This window comes from Musca vetustissima, unplaced genomic scaffold, assembly GCF_032173495.1.
Source record: "Musca vetustissima isolate MV318-11 ecotype Yass unplaced genomic scaffold, APGP_CSIRO_Mvet_v1 utg33308, whole genome shotgun sequence".
Lineage (NCBI taxonomy): Eukaryota > Metazoa > Arthropoda > Insecta > Diptera > Muscidae > Musca > Musca vetustissima.
Window position 1 is genome coordinate 33,319 of NW_026876760.1, and position 22,713 is coordinate 56,031.

At 35.2% G+C, this 22,713-nt stretch overlaps 1 protein-coding gene and 1 long non-coding RNA gene across 2 annotated transcripts in view; both read right to left on the bottom strand.

Annotated features, from left to right (window-relative positions):
• Positions 1 to 3,604: 3,604 nt before the first annotated feature.
• LOC133321311 (carbonic anhydrase 5A, mitochondrial-like) lies at positions 3,605 to 7,465 on the bottom strand. The gene is made up of 2 exons (XM_061530404.1): positions 7,009 to 7,465; positions 3,605 to 3,814 (listed from the first exon to the last, which is right to left on the bottom strand). The coding sequence occupies exons 1-2, from the start codon at positions 7,459 to 7,461 to the stop codon at positions 3,605 to 3,607; spliced, it is 663 nt and encodes a 220-aa protein (XP_061386388.1). The 5' UTR covers positions 7,462 to 7,465.
• Positions 7,466 to 7,558: 93 nt separating this feature from the next.
• Positions 7,559 to 22,713, bottom strand: part of LOC133321317 (uncharacterized) — a 46,949-nt gene continuing 31,794 nt past the window's right edge. The window contains exons 2-3 of the long non-coding RNA XR_009754009.1: positions 10,373 to 10,456; positions 7,559 to 7,688 (exon numbers count right to left, since the gene is read on the bottom strand). This is a non-coding gene — a long non-coding RNA (uncharacterized LOC133321317). The remainder of the gene's footprint in view (positions 7,689 to 10,372; positions 10,457 to 22,713) is intronic.

Sequence of the window (22,713 nt, forward strand, 5' to 3'; positions counted from 1 at the left end):
CGCCGTCACGCATTTCCGACAATGCGACAGGGTAGCCTTCTTCGCAGGCCCTCTCGATTGATACGTTGATTCCAATCTCTTACATTCTGCCATCAAGCCCAATTCCGGTGAAATTAGCGATGACAACATGATGTCGGCCGCTGCCTTTTGGTCTAGCTTTTTCCAAGCTGCTGCTTCCATTGCACCATTGGGACATTCATCGCTTCCATCGACATATATCCAGAAATCGTTTTTCACCAAAATTGCACGCATTTGCAATTTCCATGTGTCATAGTTCTCCGTGTTTAGCGCTGCAATACGTACCACACCTGCCATTTTTCAAATCGCCAACAGATTTTCTCCGTTCCTTTAGAATTTTAAAACACTTTCCTTATATAAGCTATATCTAAACCTGAACCGATTTTCAGGAAACCTAACACACATCATTCTAGAACTAATTCATTACGCTATGTCAAATTTCGTGCAAATTGAAAGACATATATGGACTTTGGTGGAACATATATATGGGAGCTATAGAGTAACTTCTGGTAATGTGGACCATGCGTCAAATGTGGACCACCCCCCATATCTAAGAAAATGCTTGAAATATGTCAATGCCGCCTTGATAAATGTTTTCGCAATTAGTGAAAACAACCATCAAACTTGGTTTTTAATATATAATTGCAATATTAAAAATTTAGTAGGTGAAAATGTAGCTCTGATTGTAAAAGTGTGATTTGAAAATTTTTTAGCACAATAGTCGAACGATTTTGTAAAATAGTCGAACATTATGTTTTTCTGGAATATAAAGAGGTTATGTGGTTTTCTTGTTTTCTTTAACAAAAATACACGTTTATCTGTAATTACAATCGGTTATTTTTAAATTTTTATTCGTTTTTGAAGCCGATAATTATTTTTAAATAAAAATATTCAGTGTCGGGTAATGTGGACCACTATAAAAAAGTGGGACATTTTCATAAGGACGAGCTCGAAACAAGGACGCATTTAATATGCGAGGAGGTATTCTATCCTCTGAAAACTCGATATCCGAAATTATAGGTGCCTCGGTTGGATAATGAAGCAAGGACCTTCAAAATACCTCAAATGTGGTGGTACCCCTAAAAGGGAGCTATTCCAAAACATGGACCCATATATTTTTGCATTCATTGTTACCCAAGAGTACAATAAATTGATATTTATCACAATTAATCCACAACCTACCTTTAACTTACTGATCCTCATTACCCACACATACTGGTCCACATTACCCGCCAAGTTATTTTTATTTGCAGTTTAGAGTTTTTTGAAATAAAATGCAATAACATTTTTATGGATAAATATATATAATTTTTGACCTGGAATATAATTAGCCAACAAATCTACCATGTTGTGAAAGCAATTTGTTTTTATTTTTTACCTTTGTTACGCCCACAATATAAAAAAAAGAAAATGGTGGTCCACATTACCCGAAGTTACTCTATCTGAATCTGAACCGATTTTCTGCAAATTTAACACACGTCATTCTAGACCTAAATCATTACGCTGTGCCAAATTTCGTGGAAATCGAAAGATATATAGGGACTTTGGTACACCATTTACATTAAATCGGACGAAAATATTTATGGGAACTATACCTAAATCTGAACCGATTTTCACTAACCTTCAGGTACGTCATTCTAGGCCTACTTTAGTACGCTGTGCCAAATTTCGTGCAAATCGAAACATTTACAGGGACTCTGGTGCACCATTTACCTAAAATCGGACGAAAATATATATGGGAGCTATATCTAAATCTGAACCGATTTTCACAAAACTTAGCTTACATTATTATAGATTCCATACAGTATGCTATGCCAAATTTCGTGCAAATCGAAACATTTACAGGGACTTTGGTGCACCATTTACCTAAAATCGGACGAAACTATATATAGGAGCTATATCTAAATCTGGACCGATTTTCACGAAAGTTGGCAGACATCACTCTAGGTTCAATTCAGTACGCTATGCCAAAATTCGTACAAATAGAAAGTATACAGGGACTTTGGTGCACCATTTACCTAAAATCGGACGAATATATATATAGAAGCTATATCTATATATGAACCGATTTTCACGAAACTTTCCACACATCATTCTAGACTTAATTCAGTTCGCTATGTCCAATTTCGTGCAAATCGAAAGATGTATAGTGACTATGGTGCACCATTTCGACGAAAATATATATGGGAGCTATATCTAAATCCTTGGGCCAAATAAGTGACCTATGCCAAATTTTATCCAATTCGGATCATAACTGCGACCTGTACTTTGTTTACAATTTAACACCAACAGACGGACATGCATAAATCAACTCAGAAAGTGATTCTAAGCATATTCTCAAAAGGAACCACGTGTCTATCTCGTTTCCTCTTGTCTGTTACAAACATATGCACTGTACCACAGTGTGGTGAAGGGAATTATTATTATATGATCATCACCGAAAATTATAGGCGTTGTCCTTGACCATAACTGGAACCTCATGGAACATTTCAAAACGATCAGCGCTATATTTCCGCCGTCCAGTCTGGTAATGAATTACTAAATAATATCTGAATACGTAAGCACCTGTAAGTATTTATGTCTAACTCACACATCCGAGTACATACGACAATGCAATTGGTATCAATTTAAAGGTCAACTACTCCTCTTGGATACGTCTCGGGTATATGTCCTTCAGGAGTAAATATATACGTCCCAGAATACAAATGTTGTAATTTTCACACCAAAAAGTCAGTGTACATTTGACCCGCTAAATATATATCAAAACAATATTTTTTAAAGACCCACATTATTTTAATTTTCCTTAATCTATAGTGATTAAAACACAACGGTAATATATATTTTTTAATTTATATTTTTTATTTATTTTTCAACACATTTACATAAACGCAATATTGACATTGACTAGTAGCAGAAATAAATCGAAAGCAAAGCATTTTTAAAATTTTATGCAAATTCATTGTAAATTGTAATTAATAAAAACAAATTCTTCTTCTTATTTTTGTAAGTTGCCAAATAAATAACAGTGCATAATTATTAGCTAATAATAAAAAACAAACACTTATTTTAAATTTTAAATTAACAAGGTAGTTAAAAATTTGTTTCTTTTGAATGTTTCGTTGTCAATGATTTGTTTTGTTTTTGTTTGTAGTTGTTGTTTTTCCTGTTATAAACTATTTGAGATACTTTGTTGTTATGATTGAATGGATTTTTTTAAATAAAATGCAGATTTTTTATATTATTATTATTTTTTTTTTTTTTTGTTCAGCTTAAATTAAATATTTTGTTTTTTTAATTTAATTTAGAGGAACTATGTACGACAACACAAATGAATGACAGAATGAATGTAACACTACATACATATATATAAAATAAATATACATATATAGATATTTAGTCTTAAATTATAACACACATAATTAGGTGATTACTATTAATAATATTTTATAAATTATATCTTTGGTATACTCTTTTGTTTAGAGAGTTAGAGAGAGAGCGCGGGAGCGGGAGCGGTAGTGAGAGAGCATAATGTCGTAGTCAATGAAAATGAATTATCTACACCACAATAAATAAATAAATATTCTATTTAATTGAAATATTTAAACAATAATCCAGCTACGACAAGCAGGGCTGTCACCGATCCAGTCGATTTCAATGAGGCCGAACCATTTCCTGAATCTTTTCTGAATTCATTGGTGACGATGATAACAGCCCGATCATTGGTCTTTTGGATGACGCGATAATTATTGGCCAGTGTTTTTCCGCGTTCGTATTCCAATGATTTAAAGGCTTCGACCTGGAAATGAAAAAAAAATAAATTTATTAATAAAGAAATTTAAAAAAATTATAGTGTAAGAAAAGCGTGGAGTTTTTAGAAATATTTTTTCAAGCCTCCGATATGGGTGTGGATGTTTTAAAAATATTCTTTCACGCCTTCAATATGGGTGTAGATTTATTTTCATCACCCGTTGAAATAGTGAGCTAATATGTGGCGCGAGTTCACCCATAAGAACTATAAAAAATTGGGTTGAGACGTCGGGTTAGTTGCCCACTCTCGGAAAACCCAACCTACTACGAAAAAGCAAAGAAAAAGAAAACCAAACCCCCCGCAAACATAAAAAGGACCACGATCTGCGAATCTGCATTTGGAATGTGCGCACGTTGTACAGAACAGGCGCAGTGTTCATTTTGGCGGATGTACTCAAGAAGTACAAAGCCGATATTATTGCCTAACAGGAAATGCGATGGAAAGGGACTGGCGTAAGTACATCAGATGATTATTCACTGTATTTTAGCTGTCATAAAACGACACATGAATTTGGCTGGGGATTTATGGTTAACAGGAGAATACAATACCGAGTCTCCAGATTCAATCCCGTAGATGAGCGAATAGCTATAATCCGTATAAAAGCGAAGTTCTTCTACATCAGTCTTATTTGCGCCCATGCTCCGACCGAAGACAAAGATGAGCAGACCATGACATTTAAATTCCGCTAGGAGATTTTAATGCAAAAATCGGAAGGAAAAATATCTTTGGCCCCACCGTCGGAAAATTCAGCCTTCATGAAGAAACATCAGATAACGGCATTTAAATTCCGCTAGGAGATTTTAATGCAAAAATCGGAAGAAAAAATATCTTTGGGCCCACCGTCAGAAAATTCAGCCTTCATGAAGAAACATCAGATAACGGCAGAAAAAACATGGTAGTTAGCAGCACCAGATTCTAGCATCTCGATATACACAAGGCCGCTAGGATCTTTTCCGATCGAACAACGAGAAATCAAATCGATCATGTTATGATAGACGGAAGGCATTCATCCAGTGTTTTAGACGTCCGATCGACCCGGGGAGCGAATATCGATTCGAACCATTACCTTGTGGCAGCCAAGGTTCGATCTAATGTAACACGGAAATTTGAAGTCGAAAATCTGCAAACACAACAGATAGCAGAAGCCTACTCCGCTCAACGCCCCTTGTACCGATAATAATATAGAAGCAAGATGGCAGAGAATTGACCACTCCCTACAAACTGCAGCAAAAGCAACACTTGGGTACCAAAGACCACCATCAAGAAATCCGTGGTACGATCAGGAGTGTCGTAATGCTACTGATATGCAAATCGCAGCGTATAGGGCAACCCTGCAGACAGTAGCAACACGTAATACGATGGAGAACTATCGGGAGAAAAGGAGAGAGAGGAGTAACGTATTTTCAGAAAAAAAGAAGAAAGAGCAAGAAAAACGTGAGCGTAACAAATCGAGATATACAGGAGTCAGAATGAATTCCGAAAATTCACCAAACCGAAGGCTTTGGCGCAGGCACATCCTCCTATAGAGATAAAGAAGGAGACCTGGTGACAGATACAGACAGCGTGCTGAGGATCTGGAAGGAGCATTTTGGAAAATTTCAGGTATCAACTAGTAGCGGTAGAGAGGATACCTCAGAATCAATAATAGATGACGGTATAGAGTGTATACCCCCTAGCCAAGATGAAGTCGGAATAGCAATCCATCGGTTGAAGAATAATAAAGCAGCAGGTGCCGATGGGTTACAAGCCGCACAGCTAAATGGCTAGAAGAATGCATGCCCAATGATTGGAACCTCAGCATCCTGAGTCCCGTGCACAAAAAAGACGATATGTGCCAACTATAGAGGAATTAGTCTCTTTCCCATCGCATATAAAGTGCTATCCAGGGTGCTGTTTGAACAACTGAAGCCAATGGTCAATGACATTAATGGACCATACCAATGCGGCTTCAGTCCTGGCAAATCCACCATTGACCAGATTTTCACTCTGCGCCAAATCCTGGAAAACCCACGAAAAACACATCGACACATTCCACCTGTTCGTCGACTAAAAAGCCGCGTTCGACAGCCCTATCCGTTCAGAGGTGTTCAAAGCCATGTCTGCGTTTGGCATTCCAGCAAAATTAGTACGGCTATGCAGGATAACTTTAAGTGGCACAAGGTCTGCAGTTAAAGTAGTAAAGGACCTATCGGAGCCCTTCAATAACGAACGAGGATTCAGACAAGGTGACAGTTGTGGTGTGATATTTTTAACATCCTGCTGGAAAAGGTCATACGAGACGCAAAGGTGAATAGAAATGTACACCAAAAAAAAAAAAAACACATGTTACTCGCCTACGCCGATGACATCGATATAATGGTTCGAACATTGCTAGCGGTAACAGCCACTTTTGAACAAATTGAAAAGGAGTCTGCCATAGTGGGCCTGGCTGTAAACGGCGAGATGGTATCAACGCGCAAGACGTCCAGTAGACTCGGACCAACTGTGGAACTTGAGAACTATAGCTTCGAGGTAGTCAAAAATTTTATTTACCTTGGTACCGCCATAAATAAAACGAAGACATCAGTTTTGAAATTCGGAGAAGGATTGTGATGGCCAACATATGCTGCTATGGTCTAAGTAAGCAGTTTAGAAACGAGGCCACCTCCTGCCAGACAAAACTCACACTCTACAAGTTGCTGATACTACCCGTGCTGTTATATGGATCTGAAGCATGGGTACTTGTGAAACCATATGAGGTTGCTCTTGGGGTGTTTGAGAGAAAAATTCTCCGAAAGATCTATGGGCCGATCTGCATCGACGGTTAATATCGGTGTTGAATGAACCACGAGCTTTTCAATTTATACGCGGACATCGACATAGTCAGTCGTGTTGAGCTGCAGCGACTACGGTGGCTAGGCCATGTTGTGCGAATGAATGAGAATGCCCCAGCTTAAATGGCATATAAAAGCGAGCCTACTGATGGTTCCCGTAGAAGGGGAAGGCCACGAATTAGATGGAAAGACCACCCAAATTGGTGAATTTGCGCACAAGACCGACGCGCCTGGAAATCTTTTTTAAGCTCGGCTTATGGAACAACAGTTCTGTTACAAGCCAGCTAAGTAAGTTAGTAATATAGGCGTAGATTTTTCAAAGAATATTTTTTCAAGAACATTATTCCCATATTTTTGAAGTTTCCTTACCTGATCAATACCAATGGGGAATGTTTCGGCCAGCACGATCCATGTTACAACTTCATTACACGAGGGTGTGGTCAATGAACCCTCATAGGTAATATAGCTAGTAATGGCTGGCACCAAATCGGTCATTTTGAAATTTGTCTTAATTTTAATGGGCATATTAATCTGTTCATAACTCATGATGGGAACAAAATCCGCCAAAATGTCATCCACAACACGATTACGTTCCAACGAGGCATGGAACAATACACCCATCACAACCAAACCATCCTTATTCAAATTTGCCACAGTCATATTGGGATATTTCTTATTACGATGGACCATATGCATTTCGAAGGGATAACGGACATTTTCAATGGTATGCTCTGACCACCAATGGAAATGTATCTGTTCCAAGACATAGTCATCCTTGAGCGGGCCACCCTCCAATTCCAAATCGACATCGAAATCGGACATTTGAACTGAAAGGGAAATTAGGAAAATTACGATTTTGAAATTCAATTTCGATTAAGGGTCCATCTTACCAGAATGTCCGGTGTTGACTAGAGATGCCTCGGTAATGGTCTTATCATGATTATCTCCCTCCAATTTCTCATAGACACCTTTAATGGCACCTCTCAGACTTAAATTGATGGGCGATTGCCGGGTGCCGCTATCACAAACTCCTCCCCATTTTGGAAATTCTGCAAAGGGTGAATTTTTTTCATGAATTAATTTCAATTAAATTGTTTTAGATTTCCAAATTAAAACTAATAATCATAAATTTTGACACACATGTTGGCCTGATTTTTCACAAACCTATTTACATACATAGACATATAGGCAATTTACCAATTTAATACACATTTTAGATGATTAGTTCCTATTAAAGTGGGCTACTAAGCTATGGCATTTTTGGAATAGCTTTGTGACAGATAATAGGCACAGTGTTTGGAAAAAATCAAGAATTGAAAAATTTTTCTTTAAAAATGCACGCTTTATTTTTGGAGCCTTAGAAAAATATTCTTTAAAAAATCCACGCCTTATTTTTGGAGCCTTAGAAAAATATTTTTTAAAAAATCCACGCCTTATTTTTGCAGCCTTAGAAAAATATTCTTTAAAAAATCCACGCCTTATTTTTGGAGCCTTAGAAAAATATTCTTTAAAAAATCCACGTCTTATTTTTGGAGCCTTAGAAAATTATTCTTTACAAAATACACGCCTTATTTTTGGAGCCTTAGAAAAATATTCTTTAAAAAATCCACGCCTTATTTTTGGAGCCTTAGAAATATATTTTTTAAAACATCCACGCCTATATTGGAGTCTTGAATTTTTATTTTTTAAATCCTCGCCTCTATCCAAACATATTTATACCCTTCACCACACTGTGGTATAGGGTATTATGTTTTTGTGCATATGTTTGTAACAGGCAAAAATAATCTAGATATACCCATAGTTCCTTTTGAGAATATGCATAGAATCACTTTCTGAGTCGATTTATGCATGTCCGTCCGTCTGTCCATGATAAATTGGATGAAATTTGGCCGAATTGGATGATGAGCTGTGCCAAAGCTCATTTGTTTGACCCAATAACGAACCCTATTGAATTTGTAAAAAAATCGGTTCCGACTTAGATATAGCTCACATATATATTTTCTTCCGATTTAAGGTAAATGGTGTACCAAAGTCCTTATATATCTTTCGATTTGCACGAAATTTGGCACAGCGTAATAAATAAAGTCTAGAATAATGTGTGCTAATTTTCGTGAAAATCGGTTCAGATTTAGATATAGCTCCCACATATATCTTCGTCCGATTTAAGATCAATGGTGCACCGATTTGCACGAAATTTGGCATAACGTACTGAATTGAACCTAAAATGATGTCTGCCAAGTTTTGTGAAAATCGGTTCAGATTTAGATACATCTCCCATATATATTTTCGTCCGATTTTAGTTAAATAGTCCACTAAAGTCCCTATATATCTTTCGATTTTCACGAAATTTGGCAAAGCGTAATGAATAAAGTCTAGAATGATGTGTGCTAAGTTTCGTGAAAATCGGTGCAGATTTAGATATAGCTCCCATATATATTTTCGTCCGATTTAAGGTAAATGGTGTACCAAATATATATAGGGTCTTTGGTGCACCAAAGACCCTATATATGTTTCGATTTGCACGAAATTTGGCTGAATTGAGCCTAGAGTGATGTCTGCCAAGTTTCGTGAAAATCGGTTCAGATTAAGATACAGTTCCCATATATATTTTCGTCCGATTTTAGGTAAATGGTGTACCAAAGTCCCTATATATCTTTCGATTTGCACGAAATTTGGTAAAGCGTAATGAATAAATTCTAGAATGTTTTGTGCAAAGTTTCGTGAAAATCGGTTCAGATTCAGATATAGCTCCCATATATATTTTCATCCGATTTAAGGTAAATGGTGTACCAAAGACCCTATATATCTTTCGATTTGCACGAAATTTGGCATATTGTACTGAATTGAGTCTATAATAATGTGTGCTTAGTTTCATGAAAATCGGTTCAGATTTAGATATAGCTCCCATATATATTTTCATCCGATTGATTGTGCACCAAAGACCCTATATATCTTTCGATTTGCACGAAATTTGGCATATTGTACTAAATTGCGTCTGTAATAATGTGTGCTAAGTTTCATGAAAATCGGTTCAGATTTAGATATAGCTCCCATATATAGTTCGGCCGATTTTAGGTAAATGGTGCACCAAAATCCCTATATATCTTTCGATTTGCACGAATTTTGGCATAGAGTACTGAAATAAGTCTAGAATGAATTGTGCTAAGTTTCGTGAAACTCGGTTTAGATTTACATATGCTCCCATATATATTTTCATCCGATTGATGATAATTGGTGCTCCAAAATCCCTATATATCTTTCGATTTGCACGAATTTTGGTATAGGGTACTTAACAACGCACTGAAGTAATATAAATTAGTCTCTGATAAGTTTCCCCGAAATGGGTTCAGATATAGATATATAACAAAAACGCGACATCTGTTAGGATACATATGTAGAATGTACCCAAAGTGGTGAAGGTTATCATATAGTCGGCCCAGTCCAACTACTACTTTCCTTACTGGTTTTTTTTTTAAGTTTGGTATCAAAACACTGTGCCTTTACTATGCCACATTCTTATGGGTTTAGTTCACTTGCTGTGCCTCCAAGTGTGTGTATGTATGTTTGCATATCATACCATCCTAAATTAGTAGCCCCCATTAATGTTGACAACTATCATCATCTTTATAGCAATTGTTGCTGTTGTTGTTGTAGTGACCATTGCTGCTCCACAATTATCTCAAGTGGGCTCATATTTCGTCATGAATTCAAATCAACAAATACAAAAAATTACCTTCATTTTCGCTATAGTCGGGATAACCCCAATGGGCTCCTCCATCAGCACCGGTCAACGGCAGGCCACTCAAACTTAGAAATGCTGAAACGAAAGAAAATAAATTCTCATTAGAATACTGAAGTGAAATGATTTGATATGAAGATTATTTATTTGCCAAGTAGCTAAGTCGGATGATCGGGTTTGTGGGACCACTATCAAATAGTTTTTTTTTTAACAAATTGGGTGATTTATTATGGTGTATGTTGTTGTGTTTTTTTCTTACAAAAAAAAATTTGTCACAGTTAATCTGAAAATAGTGGAAATTTTTTCAACACAAATTATCCCATAAATAATTTGTTGTTTAAAACAAAAAAAATCCGATTTCCCTCCCCAACCATTAAAATTTTCTAAAGAGAAAGTAGCTGCTCAAATTCCACAAATGTCACAAGTAATTTTCTTGACACATTTTTGGTTTTTTTTTTTGGGTGGCGAGATTTTTTTATTTTCATTTTTTTAAAAGCAAATCTTTAATGGTTGAAAAGAGGGGGGGAGGGGAAAGAAAGAAAAAAAATCAAAAAAACGTGCCAAAATTTATTGTTTATGCAACAACTTTTCAACGAAAGTGTTAATCTAAAAATAATCTACAAAAAAAAAACTCAAAAATCATTCAACACATCTGGGAAATAGTTTGCAAGCAGATTTTCGTAAAACGTTTTAATTGAAAAAAATAAATAAAAAAAAATCAAATGATGCCAGTTTTGAATTGAATAACTAAATAAGGCAAAACATTAAATCAATTAGCTTGAAAAAAGTATTTTTCACGCATTTGTATTGAGACAATAGACAATTTAATTACAACTCTTTTGGGCCAATTGTCATAATAATTACTTTTACAGGTGTGTAAAAAATTCAAACAGGTCTTGCCTTTCCCGTATAACCATTTAAACCTAAAAAATATTAGAAAAAACATTTTCTAATATTTTTATAAAATATTATTTTTAAGAAGACACTTAAAAATAATATTTTATAAAAATCCACGACATGTGGTTCCTCTTAAAAAATAATTTTTAAAAACATCCTCGCTTTGAATGGCCCTAAAAATATTCTTTAAAAAATCCACGCCATTTATAGGCCTGAAAAAATTGTCTTTAAAAAATCTGCGCCATATTTAAGTCTTGAACCAGTAAGGAAAAAAGTCGGACGGGGCCGACTATATGATACCCTTCCCCACTATGGGTATATTCTACATATGTATCCTAACAGACATCGCCATTTTGAAGGAACATTGTCATTAAATTGGACGAACTTAAATATGTGATCTTTATCTATATCTAAACCGACTAACATCAATCCCTACACATGTCATTCTGCAACCTGTGCTAAATTTTGTAAATCGATTTAGAGGGACCCCCCCCCCCCCATTCTCGGTGTCAAAATTTTTTTTGATCTAATTCGAATCTACTATAATTCTAGAATGTTACTACAACATTTCAAGTGAAAATCTGAAGAACTCTTGAAGATATAGCCGATTTATTGTGTCAGCATCTAGTGACGGCAAGAGTGATTCTCAAACTTTAATCGCATTTTTCTCAAAACGAATGGCGGGCACGATAACTCAAAAACTAATAATCCAATCGGTTTCAAATTTTGACACGTTTCTCTGGGAGTGTGTAGCTCTCGTATGAACTAGGATAAAGCCAATCGGGGAAGATCTTCCTTATTTTTTAACTTAGTTTATGGTAAAAAATAGGCGATTTTCCAAAAAAAATGTTCAAAGTTCCGCCATTTTGTTAATTGTTGTGCGAAGTCAATAATCCTAGTTCATACGAGAGCCAGACATGTCCTCTTTCTAACACCGTTGGAATTTTTGGATTCCGATGTTCCAGTGAGGAGTTATCATACCCGCCATCGAAAATATGGACTTCTCTTTGAACCCAAAAAACAACAACAAAACAATAACAACAAATTTTGGTAAATTATTTTTCTTACTTTTTAAATCTTCAAATATATATGTGCCAAGTTATAAACCTTAACAAGCATTGGTATTCATTTACCAGCCCATTTAAAATCTTAAAAATGGGGAATGGGGGGGGGGGGGGTTCCCTTAAAGCAAACTTGACACACGCTATTTGGTATGCCGCATGGTTTATAATTTAATCTCAATCACACACCCATTGATTACTTGGTGTACAATTAACATGAATAGGTCGAAATTATATATGGAAGCTAGGCTATATTTATATCTAAACCGACTTCAAGGAAACTTGTCAGAAATTAATTTATATTAACTTCAGTAAAATATATATATATATATATATATATATATATATATAAAATATATATATATATATATCTAAATCTGAACCGATTTTCAGGAAACTTAACACACATCATTCTAGACTCAATTAAGTACGATATGCCAAATTTCGTGCAAATCGAAAGATATATAGAGACTTTGGTGCACCATTTACATAAAATCGGACGAAAATATATATGGGAGCTATATCTAAATCTGAACCAATTTTCACGAAACTTAGCGCACGTCATTTTAGCCTTAATTCAGTGCGCTATGACAAATTTCGTTAAAATCGAATGATTTTCAGAGATTTTGATGCACCAATTACCTAAAATCGGCTATATTTATTATAGACGAAATTCAGTACAACATGCTCAATTTCGTGCAAATCGAAAGATATATACGGTCGTTGGTGCACGAAAGACCTTATTCCATTCATATTCTCAAAAGGAACCAGGGGTCTATCTCGATTCCTTTTGCCTGTTACAAACATATGCACAAAGGCATGATACCCTGTACCACAGTGTGGTGAAGGGTATAAAAAATACGACCTCAGTTTTATCTTTAAGACACTATTTTGACAAATTCGACTTATATATAGGGGATGTTTAAAAAGTATTTTCAAACCAGTGAGCAGAGCAGTATAGTCGGACGGGGCCGACCATACGATACCCTACGCAAGTACCACGGAACTCTAACTTTCTGCGGATTTTTATTCTTAGCCTGATATTTCTGATATTTGCACCCTCTTGCCCGATTAGAGGCACTGCCATATTTTCCGAATATTTCTAAAATTCAGTACATCCCTTCTATACTTGTCAAGATTCCCTCCACCGTGGGTTGTGTTGTGATTTTCGGTTTATAATTGTGACCTATAGATCGACTCCAAAAAACACAAAAAATTAAGTTTTCATCCCAAAATTATTATCTGATCGACATTGAAAATTATAGTCGTTGTCCATGAACATAACTGGAACCTCATGGAATATTTCGCTATATTTCCGTCCTCTAGTGTGGTTCACTTCATCCCAAAATTATTATCTGATCGCCATCGAAAATTATAGGCGTTGTCCTTGACCATAACTGGAACCTCATGGAAAATTTCGCTATATTTCCGTCCTCTAGTGAGGCAATGAATTACTAAATAATACTGAATACGTAAGCTCCTGAAAATATTTACGTGTAACTCCCACATTCGATTACATACGACAATATAATTGGTATCAATTAAGGCCAACCACTACCACTGTCAACTTCTTGGGTCTATGTCCTTCACGAGTAAATACATACGCCATAGAATATAAATTTTGTCATTTTTCACAGAAATGTTAAGGTCCATTTGACCCGTTAAATATTGACCGATCTTTATCAAAACAGGCATGCTTATTCTTTGGCCCGATCTCCTTCTCCATGTAAAATTCGCGATGTTTGGGTCTTAATTGCGGCCTCTGGAGCGACTAGAAAAACCGACAAAAATTAGGTTTTTGGTCCATTCATCCCCTAAATATTAACCGATCTTTAGCAAAAACAAAAGGGGTATTCATTGGCCATAACCCATCCTACATGCAAAATTTCGTGAAGATTGGTCCATAACTGTGGCCTGTATCGTTTTTACAAATTATAATGGACAGACGAATGGACACACATGTCTAGATCGACTCAGCTAGTCGAGATATGACGATCGGTATACTTAAAGGTTCGCCTAGGACCAATATTTCGCGGCGTTACAAACACTTGGGGCTGCACAAAGCTATAATACCCTAACAAATAGTTGTGTAGGGTATAAAAATACTACCTCAGTTTTATCTTTAAGAACATATTTTAAAAAAACCGACTTATATATAGAGGATATATTTATTCCTCTGTATATATACCTATTGTCCCCATTTTCTATTTTTATAAAACCCCTGGAAATAATATCTTTTCAACAAAATTTGTTTTGGCAAACAAATTGAAACAGACACAATGCTTATATTTTTCAGTTTGTATTTTTTTGTTCATTTTTTAAATTTTAAATTGCTATAAATTGAAAATGCCCACTGAAGAACATATTTCAGTGATAATCTTAAATGACAACATTTACACACAGACACTTGTATGTATTAGAAAACAAAAGAGATATAGATTTGCTTCTAATATGCAAACCATCTGTATAGTTTACGAGTAGCATCATTTAATTGGATGTTGAAAATTTCATCAAAAAATTACGCGTGGTCAACCGAAATTTAAATAAATTAATGCCAAGCAATGGTCGCCAAAAAACATGATGTGAACAATCTTTCTTTGCCTAACAACAACAACAACGACAGCAAATAAAATAAAACATTTGATTATTTAATTTTTTTGTTGTATTTTTTTTTTTGTTTTTTTGCTTTTTTGTAAACGATTCATGTGGTCTTTGATGCAAAGCATTTAATTAGTTTCATTCAAATGAAATTCCTATTCCGTCAATCACATGGCGAACGAAAATTATATATGTATTATAAATACACCTTTAATTAATCTATATTGTTAAAGACATACATATATAATTTACATATATATTTAACTAGAGGCGTTTATGTCAATAAACTTAAACAAAAAATAAATTGTAATATTTATTCTAATTAGATTGCACTTTTTATTTAATTTTTTCTTTGTTTTTATTTATTTTTTTATATTATTTTGAAAATTTTTCTAATATCTTATATTGTTAATTTATGCTCCGTTGCTAATATTGTTTTTTTCTCTCAGTGTATTTAGCTATTCCCTTAACACACCCATCGCCATCATCCAATTCATTGCACTTTCATTTCGTTTGTCGGTCAGTGTCGATTTTTTCAAATTCAAGTTGAAGGTTTGCTTTTTTGTTTGACACGACACAAAACAAAAGAGATAAGAAATATTTGTGTTGGTATTATTGTTGTTTTTATTTTAGTTTTGGGATGATGTAAAATGTGTTGTGGTTTTGTACATTGGTAAAAGGGTTATTCGATTCGATTCACATTTTGCAGCTGATCTGTTTATAATAAGGCATTTGAATTTTCAGAACATATAATGGCGAAACATGTTCGATATATGTCCATGTTTAGACTTCATATTCTAGATGTATTTAAAAAAAAACACAACTACGTCGTAAGGTATAAAATAGCTCTGTTTGGCCCAAGAATTTGTAACACCGCGAAATATTGATCTTAGACCCACCTTTTAGTATACCTTTAGTATCTCGACTAGCTGAGTCGATCTGGACATGTGTGCCCGTCTGTATGTCCATTAAAATCCCCCTTTTTAAGGATTTTGTGCAAGTTTTTAATCTGAATTAGTTCTAATTTCATACCACATATTATTAGCACCCATATAACTGTACCCCCTATTTTTGGTATTTTGAGGACTTCACAAAAAATTTTCATCCGAATAGTTTCTTATTTGATATCTTGGGTTCCCATTGTTTGGCAAATTGTTCTTGGCTTTAACATGGCAAAGCCCAGGCTTATCGTGGTCCCTCTTTCAATTGTGGACCCATACCTCCCCGCGGCGTCACCCCGCAATGTTAACGACCCCGCAAACGTATTAAGGAATATTATCTGCGAATCTGTACTTGGAATGTGCACACGTTGTACAGAAGTACAATGTCGATATTATTGCCTTACAGGAAATGCGATGGAAAGGGGCTGGCGTAAGTAAATCAGATGATTGCGCACTGTATTATAGCCATGAAACGAGACATGAATTTGGCTGCAGATTCGTCTCCAGATTCACTCCAGTAGCGAAGTTCTTCTACATCAGTTTCATTTGCGCCTATGATCCGACCAAAGACAAAAATGAACAGACTAAAGACATATTTTATGAAACAGGATTTGACCGCTGCCCTGGTCATGACATTAAAATTCTGCTTAAATTTTCGGCCCCAGGTCGGACAAGAAACATTCGAATAATATTGATTCGGACCATTTCGTCGATCCGACTTAATTTAGCAGCAAAGGTGCGATCTCACACAACACGGAAATTTCACGTGACAGTTTGTCGTGTGATCTTTTTACTGGAAATGGTCATACGAGAGCCAGAGGTGAAAAGAAACGACACTATGTGCACCAAACAACACATGTTACTCGCCTACGCCGATGACATCGATATAATGGGTCGAACATTGCGAGCGGTAACAGCCACCTTTGCACAAATTGAGTAGGAGTCTGCAAAACTGGGTCCGGCAGTAAATGGCGAGAAGACTACGCTGATGCTATTAACGCGCAAGTCGTCCAGTAGACTCGGACCAACTGTGGAACTTGAGAACTATAGTTTCGAGGTAGCCAAAGATTTTATATACCTTGGTATCACCATAAATAATAATAATGATATCAGTTTTGAAATTCGGAGGAGAATAGTGTTGGCCAACAGATGCTACTATGGTCTATGTAAGCAATTCAGAAACAGGGTCACATCTTGCTAGACCAAACTCACACTATACAACACGCTAATATTACCCGTGCTGTTGTAGGGATCAGAAGCATGGGTAACTGCACAAATAGATGAGACACCTCTTGGTATGTTTGAGAGAAAAATTCTCCGAAAGATCTATGAGCCGATCTGCGTCGACGGTGAATATCGCCGTTGAATGAACACTGAGATGTACCATATATTCTCGGACGGTTACATAGTCAGACGTATCGATCTGCAGCGACTACGTTGGCTAGATCAACGTAGGTGAAGGTGAAGCCATGAATTCGATGGAAAGATCATGTGGAAGACAAAATTTACGGAGCATGGTCTTTCACATTGGAAAAGCTGCGCACATGACCGAGGCGCCTGGAAATCTTGTTTAAGCTCGGCTTATGGAACGAAAGTTCGGTCACAAGCCAGCTTAGTAAGTAAGCATTTTCTCAAGCAGCTCCTGATCTATAACCGCGGACTTTTAAATATTTATTTTTTAAATAACCTGTGATCTATACGCTATTTTTATTTTTATATGCGTGAATTATTTTGAAAAAAAAATTGTCAAAAATGTCCGCTAAAATCCCCAGATCTGCTAATGTGAATTAAAAAAAATAATTCCGCCACAATCCTCTGGTCACAGCCGTGGATTTTTTAAAAAAAAAATTCTCAACCAGCACCTGATAGATGATCGATAGGCGTGGATTTTTAAAAGAAAAAATTCTCAACCAGCATCTATAGATAGAGATAGAGAGATGATCGATAGGTGTGGATTTTTAAAAGAAACAATTCTCAACCAGCAACTGGCATTTTCTTCAACCAGCTCCCGAACTTTATTTAATATATAGTTTTTCAAATACCCTCCGACCTATAAGCGCGTTTTTTTACAATATATTTTTTTCAAATACCCTGGTATATATATATATATATATATATTATATTCCTCAGATTTAAAAGCTCGGATTTTTAATAGATTATTTTGTCAAAGACTATTTCTATTAGAACTCGGATTTGTTTAAAATTTTTTCTGCCCGCAAACGATCTGCAAGCAGGGATCTTTCTTAAATATTTGATCCTTAGACCTACAAACTTTAGAATTGTACATAATATGTTTTACAGCCGAATTATTTAAAAAAATATTTTTGTTTTTAAATAAATTATTTTTAAAGACCTTATGTCAACGAAGTGATTTTTTTTAAGACTTTTTTTAATGATTCTCACATTTACAAGATTGTTCTTGAAGCTGTCAAATATCCATTATACTCCTGTCTTTCAAATTCAGTTTATTTTATTAATCTCGAAAATATTTAGATTATTTGAAAATATTTGAATTCATTCGATTGAAACATGTTAAAATAACATTAAATCATTCTCTAGACGTCATTTTGACATTTACTTAATATTTACAAAATTATGTATGAACTGTCAAAAATTACTTCAAATTTCTGGTAAATAAAATAAATAAACCACATTTCAAAACATTTGATGAACACCAAAAAAATCTATTTTCTAAATTGAAAACATAATTGTTGAAATACATATAACATCAAAATTCAATACAGGAAGCATTTTTTTACAAACAAATCTGGCAAGTGTCCACACAAACACCCCCACTGACGTCAAATTCTGATACTTGCCATCAATCTAATGTCAAAATATTTGAAATAATTTCCCTTATTTGTTTAAATGCTGTTGCTGCTGAGGTTGATATCTCAATAATAACAAAACAAAATTATGCTACCGACCACACATCCATGTGGTTGGTGGGCTAAGATTGGTCACTGATCTCTTAATTGCAAATTTTATGGATTTTACTTAATGCCTTAATATAGTTGCCAGGGCAAATAATGATAATCGTAAATGTCAAGAAGTGATAAAGAATTTGATTTATGTGAAACAATAGCCACGGAGCACGAGTTTCAGACGATTAAATATTTTTTTGTTTTCAATTCTAAAAATATTTTTTGATACTTTTTTTTGTGAATGGCCTGTCAATCAATGATGTCAAAAGTATTGTTGATGAGTTTTTTTATTTTTATTTTTTTTTTCATGCTACTGTGTATTGTCGTGTCCAGGCGATCGGAATGTGGCAACACTTAAGATTAAACCATAATGGGGTGTTCTGATTTATTTTGACGCCAGCAGATATTTCCTATCTTTCAATAGCTTTTTTTCGGAAATTTTATTATTTGGCAAACAAATAAAAATATTATTTTAAATTAATTTCTTTAATTAAATCTCAAAATCGTATCGATGAATTAAAAAAAACTTCAAGTGGAACACGGGGAATTTGTTAGCGAATAAATACAAATTATCTCTAATATGTTTTAAATCGATAGTTAACTTGCATTTTTTTAAGATTAAAAATAGAGGAGAAAGTATATTTCAGAAGGTTTGATAAGATATAAAGCTGATAATTTTTTGTTCAAGTAGGGTGGCGTAGGGGATGATAGATACCAAGCAACGGCTCTGATTGGCTTTAACATGGCAAAGTCCAGGCTTATCTTGGTCCCTCTTTCATCTCAATTGTGAACACTGACCTCCCCGCGGTGCCACCTGGGTATGATGAAATAGTGAGCTAATATGTGCCGCAAGTTCACCCATAAGAACTATAAAAAATGGGTTGAGGCGTCAGGTTAGTTGCCACTCTCGGAAAACCCAACCTAATATGAAAAAGCAAAGAAAAAGAAAACCAAACCCCCCTAATGTTGACAACCCCCGCAAACGTATAAAGGACCACGGTCTGCGAATCTGCACTTGGCATGTGAGCACGTTTTACAGAACCGATGACATCGACATAATGGGTCGAACATTGAGAGCGGTAACAGCCACCTTTGAACAAATTGCGAAGGAGTCTGCCAAAGTGGGTCTGGCAGTAAACGGCGAGAAGACCAAGCTGATGGTATCAACGCGCAAGACGTCCAGTCGACTCGGACCAACTGTGGAACTTGAAAACTACAGCTTCGAGGTAGTCAAAGATATTATATAGCTTGGTACCGCCATAAATAAAATGAATGACATCCATTTTGAAATTCGGAGAAAGATAGTGATGCCCAACTGATGCTACTATGGTCTGAGCAAACAACTCAAAAGCAAGGCCACCTGCCGCCAGACCAAACTCACACTCTACGCTGATACTACAAGTGCTGTTATACGGATCTGAAGCATGGGTACTTACGCAAGCAGATGAGGCAGCTCTTGGAGTGTTTGAGAGAAAAATTCTCCGAAAGATCTATGGGCCAATCTGTGTTGACGGTGAATATCGCCATCGAATGAACCATGAGTTGTACCAGCTATTCTCGGACATCGATATTGTAAGACGTATTGAGCTACAGCGACTACGTTGGCTAGGTCATGTTGTGAGAATGGATGAAGATGCTCCAGCCCAGAAGGCATATAAAAGTGAACCAGCTGATGGTTCGTGCAGAAGGAGAAGGCCAAGAATACGTTGGAAAGATCAAATCGAAGACAACATCGCCGAAAATGGTCTCTCAAATTGGAAAAACTGCGCAAAAGTCCGACCCGCCTGGAAATCTTTTCTAAGCTCGGCTTATGGAACGAGTGTTTTGTCACAAGCCAGCTATGTAAGTAAGTATTTTGATCAATTATGTATACTCTAGGGCATTTTTTAATATTTTTTTTTCCAATCCGAACCAAATGCATGAATTTTAAGGTCCTCTACAGAGGCATGGGTTTTTTAAAGAATACATGGATTTTATAAAATATTATTTCAAAGGCCCTATACAGGCGTGGATTTTTTAAGGAATATTTTTTCAAAGAGTACCAATGGTGTGATAGTCGACACAGACAGGCGTGGATTTTTTAAGGAATATTTTTTCAAAGACTACCAATGGTGTGATAGTCCACACAGACAGGCGTGGATTTTTTAAGGAATATTTTTTAAGGGCCACAGACAGGCGTGGATTTTTTAAGGAATATTTTTTCAAGGGCCACAGACAGGCGTGAATTTTTTAAGGAATATTTTTTCAAGGGCCACAGACAGGCGTGAATTTTTTAAGGAATATTTTTCAAGGGCAGGCGACAGGCGTGAATTTTTTAAGGAATATTTTTTCAAGGGCCACAGACAGGCGTGGATTTTTTAAGGAATATTTTTTCAAGGGCCACAGACAGGCGTGGATTTTTTAAGGAATATTTTTTCAAGGGCCACAGACAGGCGTGGATTTTTTAAGGAATATTTTTCAAAATTTATTTTCAGACTTTCTCAAAATAGTAAAAAATCAATAGACCTTTAATAAATGATATATACTTCCCTCAAAAATTATTTCTAAAACCCCTTGAAAGCCTCCAACATATATTTTTTAAAAAATCCTTCAAATTATCCGACATATATTTTTAAAATTTCTTTGATTGTCCTTCAGAAAATATGGATTAACTGAATAGGTATGAAACAAAGGAAAAAGTTTTTAAAAATAATTTTATATTATTTTTTATTTTAATTTCATGATGGTAATGTGCGATTGATACAATTGTTTACAATATATATTAATAATAAATTGTGGTTGTCATGGAGTTTCCTTCGACAGATGATTTAATTATAGGAAACAAGTGGGGAAAAAACAATAAATAATAATTACAATATTACTACCGACTAACTGACACACTGATTACAATTATCGCTAAGCAAAATAAAAAATCCACCTCCTCTATAAATAAACAAAAGAATAATAGCTAGACATATATAAACAAATTAATAAATAAATAAATCTCACATGAACTTTTAATATAATTAAATGCACTTGTTGCAACAATACCATGCGATACACACAAACAAATAAACAGAAAACATTACACACAACTACAAAATACAATTGATAGTTGGGTTGGCTACGTATCCATACCCAACATCAGTCTCATAAGTCTTCGTCATAACGACGATGATGATGATGATCGCCAGCAATTCAGCTCAAACTCAATTGCATTGAAAGGGAAAACTATGCCGACAAGCTTATCGCTGCCTCGGTCCGCATGACAGATGTAGGCATCCCGCAGACAGTTTGATTGCTTGCACTTCACTTGGCGGCCGACTCAAAAATGATAATTTGTTTATTATTATTATTATTTTTATTTTTGCTGCTTTTTGATAATAGCCACTATATAATTATAAAAATAGTGTTATATTAAAATCAACAACACAAAATCACTGTTATAATTTGCATGTTTGAAAATTAGTTTATTTTTCAGTTTGTCTCTATTTATTATTATTATTTGACCACCCAATATTGAGATTTGAACATTTGTTTGACACGACTAAATGAATGGGCGTAATGACAGCCGAGACAAATGATTTGATGATTTTGATGGGGTAGGGAAATCACCATGTTTGCTATAAAAATATAAATGTATGTATGTGAGTGTGTGTGGATGCATGTTAAGAGGGCATTTAATATTTTATTTTTTTAATTTCTCACATGGAAACAAACAAATGTAGTTTGCATGTGTATGCATTTCCTATTTATTTGTAAAAACAAGAGGTAAACAGATTTTGAACAATAAATACAAAATATATATGGGAAATTACAAAATTCTTTTAAAATTCCATTAAAAAAATTTTGAAAAATTTTTTTGCGAGCACATTTATGATTTTTGGTACATATGTTAAGAAAAATATGCTGATTCGAAATCTGTTCGCGTTCAC

What these genes read in the sequence shown, in the direction of transcription:
- LOC133321311 (XM_061530404.1), bottom strand. Translation starts at nt 7,461, where the DNA reads ATGTCCGATTTCGATGTCGATTTGGAATTGGAGGGTGGCCCGCTCAAG. An exon ending in TCCCCATTGGTATTGATCAG is followed by an intron (nt 3,815 to 7,008) that starts GTAAGGAAACTT and finishes TTTCATTTCCAG; the next exon opens with GTCGAAGCCTTTAAATCATT.